This window comes from Henckelia pumila, chromosome 4 (assembly GCF_033568475.1).
Source record: "Henckelia pumila isolate YLH828 chromosome 4, ASM3356847v2, whole genome shotgun sequence".
Taxonomy (NCBI): Eukaryota; Viridiplantae; Streptophyta; class Magnoliopsida; order Lamiales; family Gesneriaceae; genus Henckelia; species Henckelia pumila.
The window spans coordinates 24,658,865-24,672,722 of record NC_133123.1 but is presented as its reverse complement, the minus strand read 5'-3'; the positions used below and the strand labels follow the sequence as shown (position 1 = coordinate 24,672,722).

The window sequence follows — 13,858 nt, the reverse complement described above, 5'->3', positions numbered from 1 at the left end:
TCAATATTTTTCAATTTTTTTTTATTTTTCCTTGTAAATATATTTTGGTAAAAAAATCAAATCATATAACTTTTGTTTTATTTTGAGCTTGGGGAGAGAATTATTTCTCGAACATCAGATTCCAGAATTATAACATGTGTGTCAATGACTTATATCGAACAGGTATCGTGTAAGACGATTTATTTTTATGAAGCGGATTGATCCAATTAAGATTTACAATTAAAAAAAATATTATTTTTAACATAAAAAATAATATTTTTTCGTAAAATGAGATCAGTCTTTTTTGTTATATCATGTACCTTTCACAGAATCAAACATATTTCTAAAAACCTTAATTTCAGGGAAAATAACAAAAAAACAGAAGAAAAGAAATTTTTGGGACCAATCATATAAATACCCTTTAGATTCAAACGTATATGCGTGAAAAAAAAAAAAAAAAAATCAGAAAAAAAAAAAAAACAGAAGAAAATTTTGGGACCAAAACTGTAACAGTCGATGCATATAAAGTAAGAAGTTGGCACCACAAAAAATTCGAGAACATTTGAAAAGCTACGCACAAACAAAGCCATCAGAAAATCATACGCCAATGGCAGGTGTAATCAACACCTGTTCGTTCTCCAAACCTCCGTTACAAATCACTTCCAACAAGAACAAGTCGAAATTTGCATCACGTTTCATCAAATTTCCCAGTATTTTTTGTAAATTTTCCGGGAATGAAACTGAATCAAATCAACCAAGCCTAATGGTGCCAAGAATCAGCTCTAAGAACAAAATGGAGGACTATAATACGGCCATGAAGAGAATGATGAGGAACCCATATGAATATCATCATGATCTCGGTCAGGTTTTCTTTTCTTTTTGTTGGGTCCATGAAGTTGTTTTTATTGGGAGTTGAAAAGCCTTTACTGGGAATGCGTGATTTTCTTTTGTGAAGTTTAGATAATCTGTGTACTGGGATGTTCTTGAAGTTCAATAAAATACTCTCTTGGGGAATAAATCGAGCTTTAGGCAACTTAATTTAACGTGAAAGAAGCTTAAACTGTGTATGTTCATTATTGAAGCCTTTTGGGATGTCCCTTGTGAAATCTTGAATTAACTGTAACATCTGCGTATCCATGAATTCTTTGATTACATGGAATGAGATTAGTTTACCCTTTATCTCATGGGAAGCATAAGAAAAATCGATGAAATATATGCATCAATCAGGCATATCTAACATTTCCTTCAAACTTATAGTTTGTAACCGTAAAGCAGCCCAACTGTTCGAATAATGATTTGATAGATTATTGCCTTTTAAATCACTATCTCACAAGGCAGAACTTAATCGTTTATATTTCTTGTGTTATGGAAAGGGAAACTCGAGAATATATTTTTTTGCAAGGTTCTGCATCTGGTTCAGTTTATGGTAACTGCCAATTGTTGAATGTTATGGGATTTAGTTTTGTTAATATTTGAATATTGAGGTTTAGCTTGGTATCTGACAAGAAGTTTAGCATCAGGCATGAACTATACATTGATAACTGATGATGTTATCGTCGGGTCACAACCTCAGAAAGCTGAGGATATTGATCATTTGAAAGAAGAACAGAAAGTGGGATACATTCTCAACTTGCAACAAGACAGAGACATTGAGTACTGGGGAATTGACCTGCAATCTATAATAGAACGAAGCACTAAACTTGGAATTCGTCACATGAGAAGGCCTGTAAGCTAATCTTGTTCATTGTTATCATATGCACTTGACAATGAGTATTCTATCATATGTTCTTTAATTGTTAAATTTGTGTCTAGGAATTCAGAATCTGTCATATTGCAATGGAATTAGTTTTAATGTAGAGATTAATTAAAGCAACTCGTATTATATTTGCAGGCAAAAGATTTTGATCCAGAGTCATTGAGACTTGGATTACCTGAAGCCGTTTCCATGTTGGAGTTGGCGATTTCAGAGGGAAACGGCAGAGTATATGTACACTGTACTGCTGGTTTGGGGAGGGCACCAGCTGTTGCCATTGCTTACATGTATTGGTTCTGCAATATGAATGTGAGACACGCCTTTTACTATTCTTCTTTTTGCAGTATAGAAATCATTCAAGCTCATGAAAAATCATTGTTTTGTGAAGATTGTATATTTTTATGCAGTTGAATACAGCTTATGATACACTTACCTCAAAGAGACCTTGTGGACCAAACAAAAAAGCTATTCGTGGAGCAACATATGATTTGGCTAAAAATGATCCCTGGAAGGAACCCTTTGAGAGTTTGCCAGAATTTGCATTTGAAGATATAGCAGACTGGGAAAGAAAGCTAATCCAAGACCGTGTGCGTGCCCTGCGTAAAACTTGACTACTTTGGCAAGACTTTTCTTTAAGCTTGATTTCCATTCTAGATTTCAGCATATTACATATATGCTCTATCTCATTTTAAATTCTCTATACGGTTGGTAAGAAGATTCATTACGCTCAAAGTACGGATAGATGATGAGAAAATTCTATACAATACCGGATGGAACAATCTTAGTTGTATTGTAATCTTTAAAGAATTTCAGTTGTACGATTACTAGCAGTTTAGCCATAGTATTTCATTTCATGACTTCATCCTAAATTTGTCTCTTTACAATATATGTTGATTAGAGATCATAGAATGTGCTCTGAAAAGCAAAGATCATGCTCAATCCCAACAAAAAATTATCTACATGACTTGGTAAGGTGCTGAAAGCTTTCTTTTTTAAAGCTGGTATCAATCTATGGGTTCAAAGAAACAGCATAAATGGTTTGGGAAACGAATATCAGTACAGGGAAACGGTAATGGGCACATGGCTAGCTCAAGGGGATAGGACCATATTTATTGACCGACGAAGAATCAGTATATTTATTTTTCAAATAAAAGATGGTTCATCATTATTCCCATAACAGATTAGGGTTAAGAGAGTCTCTGCAGATTTTTATTTATTTCTCTGTTTTTCTAATAAAATGATAACCCATCAGTATCCCATGTGAGATGATGGCTAGGAGAATCTCTGCAGATTTCTCTAATTGTCTAGTTAGGAACAATCTTCTAGTTTTTAGAAGGAATAACTTTGAATGCAATGACAGCTTGAATGTTATTTTCAAATCGATTGTCAGTCCTCAAATTGGTTGTCATTAGATCATGAGTTCTCTCTTAAAGATTGAAAACAGGCAAACAAGAAAGAAAGTTCAATAAAGCTAAAGATCTTAGGATTGTTCTGGTCCGTTCACCGTCCCATAACAAGATCCATCACTCGGGACCATAATGAATACCAGAACCGAGAATTATGGGGGATTTACATTCTTTGCTCCAACAATTGGAGGCATTTATTGAAATTTACTTGAATTTGAATAATGCAATGGTTGGCACATGATTTGCCCCTTCGGAATCCAACAGCGGCGACTCTGTCGTTCCATCGGAGAGAATGTCTTCCCTATCAAAAAAATCCCTTCTGAGTTACAGTGAATCTTCCTATGACATTTGATGTGATAATAACACTGCTTTCAGCATTGCTCATTCTTCAATTCTACATGATGAACTGAGCGTGTTGAAATTGATGTACTCTATTAGTTCCGGCCACAAAAATGGTTGCTAAAGCTTAACCAAAGGGTTGTTCAGACAACCTTTTGAATTTCCAATTAGTAAATTGAGCATGACAGATATCTTCACCCGAATTTGAGTGTCATAAACTAGCTGTGATTGAGAATTGATTTGAATAGTGTAGATAAAATTCGCTATAATTGAGAATTGATATTAACTAGATAAAATTCTAGAAATGGAGACGCTATGCAAGACTATTGAAAAGAGAAAATTTATTCACAAATAAATCGAAACACGAAAAAGAAAAGAACGGTTGGCCTTTAGGAGCCATGTCATTTAACGTTCGAATCTCCATGCAAGTGATATCGGCTCAATAGATAAAATTATATATTTTGTATAGAGTGTAGAAACGATAAAATGGATACTGCAATTGATTGTGATGGGGGAAGGAAACCTCTTGTTTTAACCTAATGATTAAAGAAAATTGCTATTCTCAATCTTCAACTTCAATTATCACAACATTCTGTGCAGTTCACAACATAAACAACTAGCAGCCATACCCAGCATCACCAGTTGAAATTTTGTGCAGAATCTCCTCTTTTGAACTTTTACTTGATCAAGAAATTTACCAAGTACAAACATCATCTTTATGATGGTTCCGGTGGATGAGACGCCCTGTATTTAGCTAGTCTTGTTTGCCGGCGCCCTAAGTGGTATGCTGTCACTATCCATATACAACAGGCCTGATAAAAGAGGCATAAGTAAGCATGAAATTTTTTTCTAACTTGAACAACTAGAAGGTCCATGCAATTTATATGTAGTTATAAGTCCAACATATAAATCTATACATACAGGCAATGCATAGAGGGGGACAGTGGAAACTTTGCCGTGTAGCGTTGTGAAAAGCAGCTTATACATCCCAGCGGCAGTGGCATCTCCCAGCCTTTGAACAATCACATCAATGCATACCTATATGATTTCATGTTCACTGTTACTTATGCATCAATGCATATCTGTCCACTACATGCCATAACAAATATACAACGTAGAAATGAAACATGGGAATTGAGTTTTAAAAGATTCGGATTGCACTATTATGATAATGGCTTAATCTTTAATCAAATAGACACACTGCGATATAGGCCAATATCCTATAGGAGATGAGAATAAGGTTATGCTCAATCTAAAATTTGACTTCGAAATAAAGGTCACGGTTTTAATTTTGATTGGAGCTTTCATTGGAGGATTGTTGAATTTGAGTAATAGTTTCCAGAAGCCATGGCACACACTAACCCTGAGAACCTGTGCACAATGTGCAAGTCTAAGTATCCTTTATTGAAGAGAGGAGCATAGAGGAATGAAATACTCTTATCGAACGACTTGAAAAGAACATCACATACAATCCAAAACATGCAATCTATTAAATGGAAATAGAACATTCATTTGTCTATGAGTGAATATTGAATCCTATTATTGTCTCTCATTTTTGTTTTTTTTTTCTGTCCCAACGCTCAACTATATGCGTAACACATGGCACACCAAGGATTGAGGCACCATGGTTAAGACATGTTTCATTGATGGTTGTGTCTCAGATTTGTGTCAAGGCACAGGATTAAGCATTGAACCTAGGTGCATTCCTTGTGGGCTTCTAATAACGATGATATAAGGCTATAAGCAGCAAGTATTCTCACAACCTCGCTAGCATCTGTCACACAGAGGTTGAAACATTGCATTTGAATAACCATTCAATTTAAATTTTAAAGGATCAATTAGGAAAGAGCATGTGCTCAATTAGAAAGGAGAATATAGGTAAATCATTTTTATATTACTGATTACTGAATAATTACCTTCAGTAATTTAATTTCTACGCACTTTACTCGGTAGAAGTTTTTACCATGAATAAAAATCTAGTAACAAAAATAAGAACAGTAAGTTTTTTCCTCACCTTTGCCTTGTACTTCTCATCCTGTGAAACAACTGTAAAAAGAAGCTCCCTTCCCGGCCTAGTAACAACATATGTAACCACCTGAAGCAAAAATTTTAATTTGCATGAAACAGTTACTTCAATCCGCTTGCCTCTTGTTACATGAGAACCAAACTAAGTTAAGGATTTAAACGCTTTTTTTACTGGTTAGCTGGAAACATTTGGATGAAAAAAAGCTGGATAGAGAGAGTAGCAGTTCAAAAAATTGTAAAGCAACCTTCCGTGAGGTTTCAGAGATGACAACTGCAATCCATGATGGCCACACAGCTAAAGCAATCAGATTCATGAAGCCAACAACTGGTGAAGAACAAATAGCTGTGGTCACCCCAGCAACGGTAAGGATGCGGCCCTGTAACAGAAACAAGTAAATATACCCAAAGAATATTGTGGCCCTTAGTGGACAAATGAAAGCAAATAACACAAAAGGAATTGGCTAAAATAGAGCAAAAGTTAAGCATAAATCCATCTTAATACGAGTCTGGAAATAAGATGTAAAGGGTTTCGGCTACTAAGAACACTCTCATGCCCAAAAACATTAAACTCAGAATCTATCCATACCGTTAAAGTAAGTTGCCCAGCAAGAATAAAAACTGCAATGAAGCTATTGATTTGTGCTAACAATCGCCTCCTACCAACAGGAGTCGTCGCGGCACTGGCAATGACAGTTACTTTCTGCAGTCACATAAGAAGTATAAATGAGTAACCAACACAAATATCAGTAACTGGAATGACAACAAAATTTCGTATCTTTCACAATTATAGTAGTTAGAATACTTGAAGATGTTAATATATATGCACATAACCAGCAAAAACCGAAAAATGCATTTCATACTCAGAAACACTTATTTATAGGCCATACCCCACATGAAATCTGAAAAGGAGGCTCCAGTTATTTTGGTTAATTGTGTGAGATAAAGCAAAATGCAGCTGATTCATATATATTTGACTATACAAAATATAGAAACCTCTCAAAGACTAAGCCAAAATAAATAAATAGAATGTGCAGAGGCATTGTTTCCTCACCTGGAAATAGAAGAAGGAGGAGACTACTGCACTTAGCCACAGGAATAACGCAACTTGTAATAAATAAGATGATGATAATATAAGTTGAAGTCCCTCTAATATAGGCCAGATTTGAGTTCTCGGTGAAGAATTAGAAGATCTAGGGGAAGAAGATTTAAAATTAGATCCGCTTTGATCTCCGTTTTCACTGATGTCATCAGTATCAGCATTTCTACAAGCCACAACAATTAAAGCAAACAAACAAGGATTTATTAGAACTTTAGAAGATGTTTAAACGATGCTGTGACTCAAGATAACTTTAAATAGTCTGAAATATTCTTTTCCTCCCAGCTAAACCAGACCATAATATATATCTTTTCCTATTATTTGATTCTTATCCACAACATTAAGAATGTCTAAATTGGTTTCAAAATAAATAACTCACAGTGATTGTAACTTACAGAAACAAATGCATATCGTTTCAAATCCTATTTAAGTCTGAGAAATTTGAAATTATTAATCTGCACAGAAACTCGCTATATTAATTTAAACATGGTGATGATTGGACCACATTGTATAATGAAGAGATGGCCAATCTGTATCAAGTGTATATCCAATCAGATATACAATCTTTTAAGTTTGTTATCAACATTCATATCCTGAAAAAGCAAGTATTCAACCAGGCTGTTCCATATTGATCAAGAGCACTAAGAAAGTGGCATAAACTTCTGTATCATGGCATTCTTTCAGAAACTTCATGTTTTTTACCTTGTACACTTGTAGAAATGCAATGAACCTAATTTACAAAGCTTAATGTCATCGAAATAAAAAAACGTGTAATTTGGAAGAGAAGACTCATTTCTGAAATAGTTGAAGAGTAAATAAGTTGAAAGCAAACCATTTGCATTGAGGATGAAAGAAGTAAAAAATTTGTCCTAGTGAGAAGCACATGTTCGATTCAGTGACTGAAATTTTTGTTGCCTTAGAAGGAATTAAAATGAAGAACAAAAACAAGTCTCCCAAAAACTAATAATACAAGTGGGGAACCATACAAGAACAAGATATAAGAAAAAAAGTTTGATTCGGATCTATGTTCTTTGACAAATGCATGTGTGGAGCAAGTAATTATAAGATATTCTGTTTTGTAGAAATCCTCAGAAACAGAGGTCCTAAAACTGATTGCATGCAGGAAAAGTAGTACTGCAAAATAAGGACAGACAGCAATTTTCAGCCTCTTATGCAAATCAATATGTAATGCTTTGACAATCTTTGATGAGATACAGAGGTTAATACACCCTCTTTTTTGTCCACACAACTCTTTTATCTTTTTTGAGTGGTACAGATGATATGGGACTACCAGGAATTTAAGTATCAACACTTGATTTTAGCTCAAATCTTTTAAGACATTATTTTTGTCTTTACTAAATCACGAAGTTGTCAGCAGGGTCCCTTGTTACATAACACATCCCACAAAAAAGAGACAATTTTTCATTCTCCGAAGAGAACACAAGTACTCCTGACTTATATCACTCCTTATAATTTAAGAGGAAGCAAATATTAGTGTATTGTGATTTGTAACAAATCTTTCAAGCGACAGTGGAAATACCATATTGAAGAAAATAATTACAATTTATTATGAGCAATGACAATAAGATAATGACAAAAATACCGGATGGGAAAGAGTTCTGGATTCTGGGAAATGTGCTTGTCAATTCCTTTTGAAGACTGCGCCGCTAATTCCAACAAAAGTGCAGCAAAGAGGAGCAGATCTAAAAACAAATTAAAAGTCACCAAAAATTGGAGAGGAAACAAAGAAATGAGAGAAGGTACAAGTGATGAGACATACATGGGCCTAACCAAGCCATTCCAGTGGCAAACAGTGAACCAAATAGCTGCCCCAGTGTAGCACCAGCACCAATAAATCCAAACAATCTTGAACCTGACTGAATTCGAGTGAGTTAATAGTGTACAAATCAAGTATCCTGATAGTACAAGATTGAACGAGCATAAAGACTAGGCACCTATGGTCCTATGTGGAACATAGAAGTCATGCCAACAATTACAGAACTCTAACTTTCACTTGATATTTGAACATAACTATCTTAACAATTCATTAACCGTTAGATTGGATTAAATAGTAAATACAAAGATATGGCTGGCAGCAAACAGACCTCACTATCCATCACGTCGATTACTCTTGCCCAAGTTGAAGAGATAGTAATAAGATTAAGCAGAGCAACCTGTAGAAATCAAGAGAAATAGGAAAATCAGTCTCAGAAGTCAGAGAGAACTTTTATATGTAATACGAAGAGCAAATCAAACTTGTATCCCTTCAATTTGCCGAAAAAAGCCAGCAATGTTTTACCCAGAGGAACAAGAAAATCCTCACAGTGATGTAAAACCATCCATGTCTTTCCCAGCTAGCAGAACTGGGTGGAACGCTTTCGCTAACCGTAACCTTCAACTCCTCCTTTATGGTCGAGTTCACCTGAAGCATTCCCTGCAAAACAGGTACTCCGAAATGATTCCACGATAGATATCATAAAACCCAACAGCTGGAATGTCGAGAATTAGATAATGCGTTGAACTCTTGCCTTGAAACTGAATGGTGAGCTTCCAGGAGTAGAAAAAAGCCATAGAATGAAGAATACAACAAGAGACAAGCTAAAAAACCTGTGTATCAAGACCAAGGCCTGAAGCAAAACAGAATTTCCAAACATCGGTAACAAACTAATTTGATAAATGAAGGGATAAGAAGTCAATAAAACCAAATGACTCTTAGGTGTTACGGATTACAGATTTTCTTCATTTCTAAAAACTTACTTTGAGCGAAGGTTTTTGCTATGTTCCTAATCCAAGATTTTAACACCCGAATGCTTTAAAGGACACCAGTCAACATTCAAATCACAAGTAGTAGCAACAAGTTCTGATTTTGCATCAATAAAAAACAAAAAACCTTTAAAGCCCATCAATCCAAAAAGACATAAAAGCAGAAACTTTTATATCACAACATTGAATAAACAGAATCAAGTCCTGCTAATTCAATTTTCAAATTAATTAATTCACACCTTTCCTTTGGAAAGATTGGGCAATGCAAAAATGAGAGTTGAAACCGGCGCGGCAACCAGAGTTAGAAGCAAAGACCCGACAAAAAGTCCTGGAAGATTCCCTAATCCTAATGAAATCGCCCCTTCATCGCGTAATGGGAGAACCACAAAATACGCACTCAAAATCTGCATAATCAAACTATAAATTAGCGACATGACAACAGAATCGTAAACTATTCAAAGACCAGAGGAAACTCACAAAGAAGAAAGAAGAGGTAGAATGGATCAACGCCGAGGTTTCGTGGGGATGAACTGTAACAAACCATGAAATTATCGGCTCAATTCGAGCTTTGTCAATTAACATTGATTGTATTTGGTAATTTTTCAGAAAATGGGGAAATCGAAATTCAAGAAATCTTGGAGGAATAAGAAACGTATGGTCGTTGCCCGTTGGGCTAATTGTTTCCTTATGTTTTACAATTATGAAATTTATCAACTAGTAAATTTAAGGTTTTAATTAATACACAATATTAGTTGATATATATATATATATTATATATGAGGACTAAAATTTTGGAAAATAAAATGAATGTGTTATGAAAACAAAAGTGGTAATTTTAAACCACATGCTTAATAATATCATGTATTGTATAAATTTAAACCATGCATCATTTCATGTTCAAACCACGGGTCATTCGATCATGGAGAGGGTAATCCAATCATGGTTATGACAATATAGAAGAGGTATTGCCCCTTTAAGTAGTGTTTGAGAGATCTTTTAGAAAACAATTCTCAGTTTTTTTTAATAAAATGTTTCAAATTTTTGAAAATTTTTTGTTAGGAAAAAACTGATAAATGCTTCCTAAAAACTCTACAAACACAACTTAATATGGAGGTCATGGATACATAGGGGGTATTACCCCTTCTGTTAGGTCGAAAGCCCCCAAATAACAGGACATCTATCTAATAAGGAAAAAGATGAAATAATCATAAGATGATGTTCGATTTGGTGGAGTATTTGAGCATTTAACTACTACTAGTAAAATGCACGTGTGATGCACGTGTTGTCACTTTGTCTATATAATATATATTTATTATTTTTATAATAATTATATTTAGTTAAATTTTCACGACCTCGTGATAAAAGTCATATTTAAATTATTAATTATGAAAATAACCTGAAGTAATACAATAATCATTAACAAGTTTTCAAATGTACGTTTTATTATTGATATTTGAAAATATAATGATTCAAACTAAAATTAATAATAAATATATAACTTAATCATTAAATTACTAAAATATTATATTAAAAAATTACTAAACTATTAAGTTATTTATTATTTTAACTCTTTAATTATATTTTTTAAATATAATAAATTATTAAAATATAAATAAGAATACATTTTTCAACAAAAAAATTCATATAAAAGGGGTTAGTCTATGCTACACCGGGAGTATTTCTCCCCATATTTTAATACCATTAGATTACTTGGGACCCATATATTTTTATGAAAATTGAAATATGTCTTGATGATCCAATGGTTGATATTTGACCACATCATGGGGGGAGAAGTACTCCAGGTATAGCATAGAATAATCCATATAAAAGTAACGGGAAAAATACAATTTTGATTTTTTTAATTGTTTTTATATATCATTTTTTGTTCTATTAAAGATGAATTTGTATTTTTAGTCTTATAACTCTTTTTTTTGTTTTTGGTCATGTTACGGTATATTTTTATTTATAGTCATATAGCTTCTATATATTTTTTTTATGTTTTTTGTAAATTAACTTGTATGTTATTTTCATTTTGATTTTTTTACCATAGTCCATCATTTTATCAGTCATAAAAAAGATAAAAATTAAAATAAATACAAATTAAAAGATAAAAAAATAAAAACAAATAATAATAATAATAACCAAATAAAATTATAAATTCAGTTATTCAATTTAAAATAACATTCTATCCTAATATCATAAAATTTATTTTTAATTGGTTCAATAGTTATCATAATCATCATAAGAAATGTTCGTATCATGTTTAATTTTATTTTATTGTCTTGGAATCATGCATAATCTCAAATCTAATTAAAGGACACCAATTTTAGTACATGCTATCTTAAAATTTAAGACAATTATTATTGATATAAATAACTTATAAGAATTGAATTAAATTATTATTCAATTAATTAGATAATACTCCCTCAATCTCAATTAAATATGTCACATTTTTTGTCCCAAAATATATAGTTATATATCATAGTTAATAATATTTTTTTACACTTTTTTACTAATATACCCCTATTAACTAAACCTTGAAAATTGTGCAATAATTTTTAAAAACATTTAAAGGAATAAAATTTAAGTTTGTACAAAATTTGTTTTCCCAATTATTTTTCTTAATATGTGTACAAAAAAATCCGGAGTACTATAATCGAAATAATCTAGCAGCTCAAGCATCATGGTTCGATTGTTCTATCCAACAAGGACAATTATTGCACTCAACAATCTTCATTGCATTCATTGTAACTAATGAAAATCGAACTCATATTGATCTTAGATCTGATACCAATTGTAATACCAAACGTTTCTCACTTTACCAAAAGCTTACAGTTTTAATGTTCCTCACTTACGGTCGTCGTTATTCTATAACTATATATATTAACAATTTAAAATAATACATTATCAATAACTTATGTTAGCCTATAGATATAATGTTTAATATAGTTTTAATTTGACACAATATTGATATTGATTCTTATGCAATTATTAACTCGAGTTTCCATCATTTTGTTGATTAATATTGAACAAGTATGACATGCTTGGTACCATACATTTGTTTTATTTTCTTTCTTATGTATGTATGCTCTGAATCAATATAATTTATTATGTATTTGTTAATAAGTAAGATATGCCAATCAAATTAAATAAAATGTTCATTTTGTATTGTTTTTATTTATGTGTTAATTACTTGTTTTACGAGTATTGATTTATGTAAAATAATAATAATATCATATATAATGCATTCTAAATCTTAATTTAAATTATTAATAAATATTTTTTCCTTTATATGTTGAATTTTAATCTATTTCACGATTTTTTTCCTTTTATTATGTATTATTTTTTCTCTATGAAAAAAATAATATTCTTATCATTTTTATTAACAGCAATTTCTATGTGGGTCTGGCCAAAGCCGAAGACCCACCCGGACCTGTTTGTGAACCTGTTTGGGCGAGTCTAAACTTGTCTATCAGGAGTGGGTTTAATATAAGGTTAAATTTAGACCCGATCCATATCATCTCTTCATTGAAGTGTTGTTGTTCTTTAAATAAATTATATTTTATAATAATTAGTAATATATTCTATTTGAAAGAAAAAACTATTAGATGTTTAGTTATGAAATCAATATAATCTTTAACATTGCAACTAATAAAAAAATTTGCAATATTTTCGAAAAATGTAATCCTTGATTTTCAATATTTTTATCATTTATGGTCATTATTATTTTATATCTACACTAACAGTTTAAAATAAAATATTATTAATAACTCATGTAAGCTTATAAAATATAGTATTTAATGTACTTTTACATTGTTACAATATTGATATTTAAATCCATGCAATTATTTGAGCTAGTGTTTTGTATTTTTTTCTTGATTAATTTTGAGCAATTATGGTTTTTTTCGTATCATGAATTTACTTTATTTTCTATCTCATTTATGTATGCTTTCAAGAAATATTATTTATTATGTATTTGTTAATAAGTGAGATAAGTTAATTAAATTAAATATTTATTTTGTAATTTCTTATCTTATGTGTTGATTATTTATTTTGTTACTATTGATTTATAGAAAACAAATGCAATATAGATAATGCATTTTAAACTTTAATTTAAATTATTGCACAATTAATTTTTTTTATATTTTAGAATTTTCTATTAATTTTTTTTTATATTTTGGATTTTTCTCTCTTTCACTTTTTTTCATTTATCATCCGTTTTTTATTTATGTATGAAAGAATCAATATGCACATCATATTAATAGAATTTTAGTAATGATTTCTTTCTCCATCAATCATTTACATTTTTCTATCGTTATTATTTTATGTTTTCGTTGAACATACTTTTTTATTACTAAAAATTTTTATTTTTAAGAATAACAATAATTTCATCGTTCCCAACTACATTCTGTTATGAATCTCCTTCTATTATTTGTATGACAATATCGTTAATGATTGATGTAATTGTTGAACATTTTTTTTTTTTTAATTTTTTGG

The 13,858-nt window shown here is 31.6% G+C and overlaps 2 protein-coding genes across 6 annotated transcripts; one reads left to right on the top strand and one right to left on the bottom strand.

Annotated features, from left to right (window-relative positions):
- Window positions 1-548: 548 nt before the first annotated feature.
- Window positions 549-2,556, top strand: LOC140865911 (phosphoglucan phosphatase LSF2, chloroplastic). The gene is made up of 4 exons (XM_073270752.1): window positions 549-839; window positions 1,500-1,705; window positions 1,871-2,041; window positions 2,140-2,556. Exons 1-4 carry the CDS (start codon window positions 587-589, stop codon window positions 2,341-2,343), a joined length of 834 nt encoding a protein of 277 aa, XP_073126853.1. The 5' UTR covers window positions 549-586; the 3' UTR covers window positions 2,344-2,556.
- A 1,292-nt stretch (window positions 2,557-3,848) lies between these two features.
- LOC140863382 (uncharacterized) lies at window positions 3,849-10,034 on the bottom strand. Of its 5 annotated transcripts, none has more exons than XM_073266773.1 (13): window positions 9,839-10,034; window positions 9,601-9,765; window positions 9,127-9,225; window positions 8,898-9,032; window positions 8,704-8,772; window positions 8,379-8,475; window positions 8,202-8,301; window positions 6,554-6,764; window positions 6,089-6,202; window positions 5,748-5,879; window positions 5,492-5,572; window positions 4,399-4,515; window positions 3,849-4,289 (listed from the first exon to the last, which is right to left on the bottom strand). In XM_073266773.1, exons 1-13 carry the CDS (start codon window positions 9,941-9,943, stop codon window positions 4,194-4,196), a joined length of 1,521 nt encoding a protein of 506 aa, XP_073122874.1. In that variant the 5' UTR covers window positions 9,944-10,034; the 3' UTR covers window positions 3,849-4,193. The 5 variants fall into 5 exon arrangements, with proteins under 5 accessions (XP_073122874.1, XP_073122876.1, XP_073122877.1 ...); XM_073266775.1 differs by having other exon boundaries at window positions 8,922-9,032; XM_073266776.1 differs by lacking the exon at window positions 9,839-10,034 and adding an exon at window positions 9,356-9,458 and having other exon boundaries at window positions 9,601-9,700.
- Window positions 10,035-13,858: the final 3,824 nt, after the last annotated feature.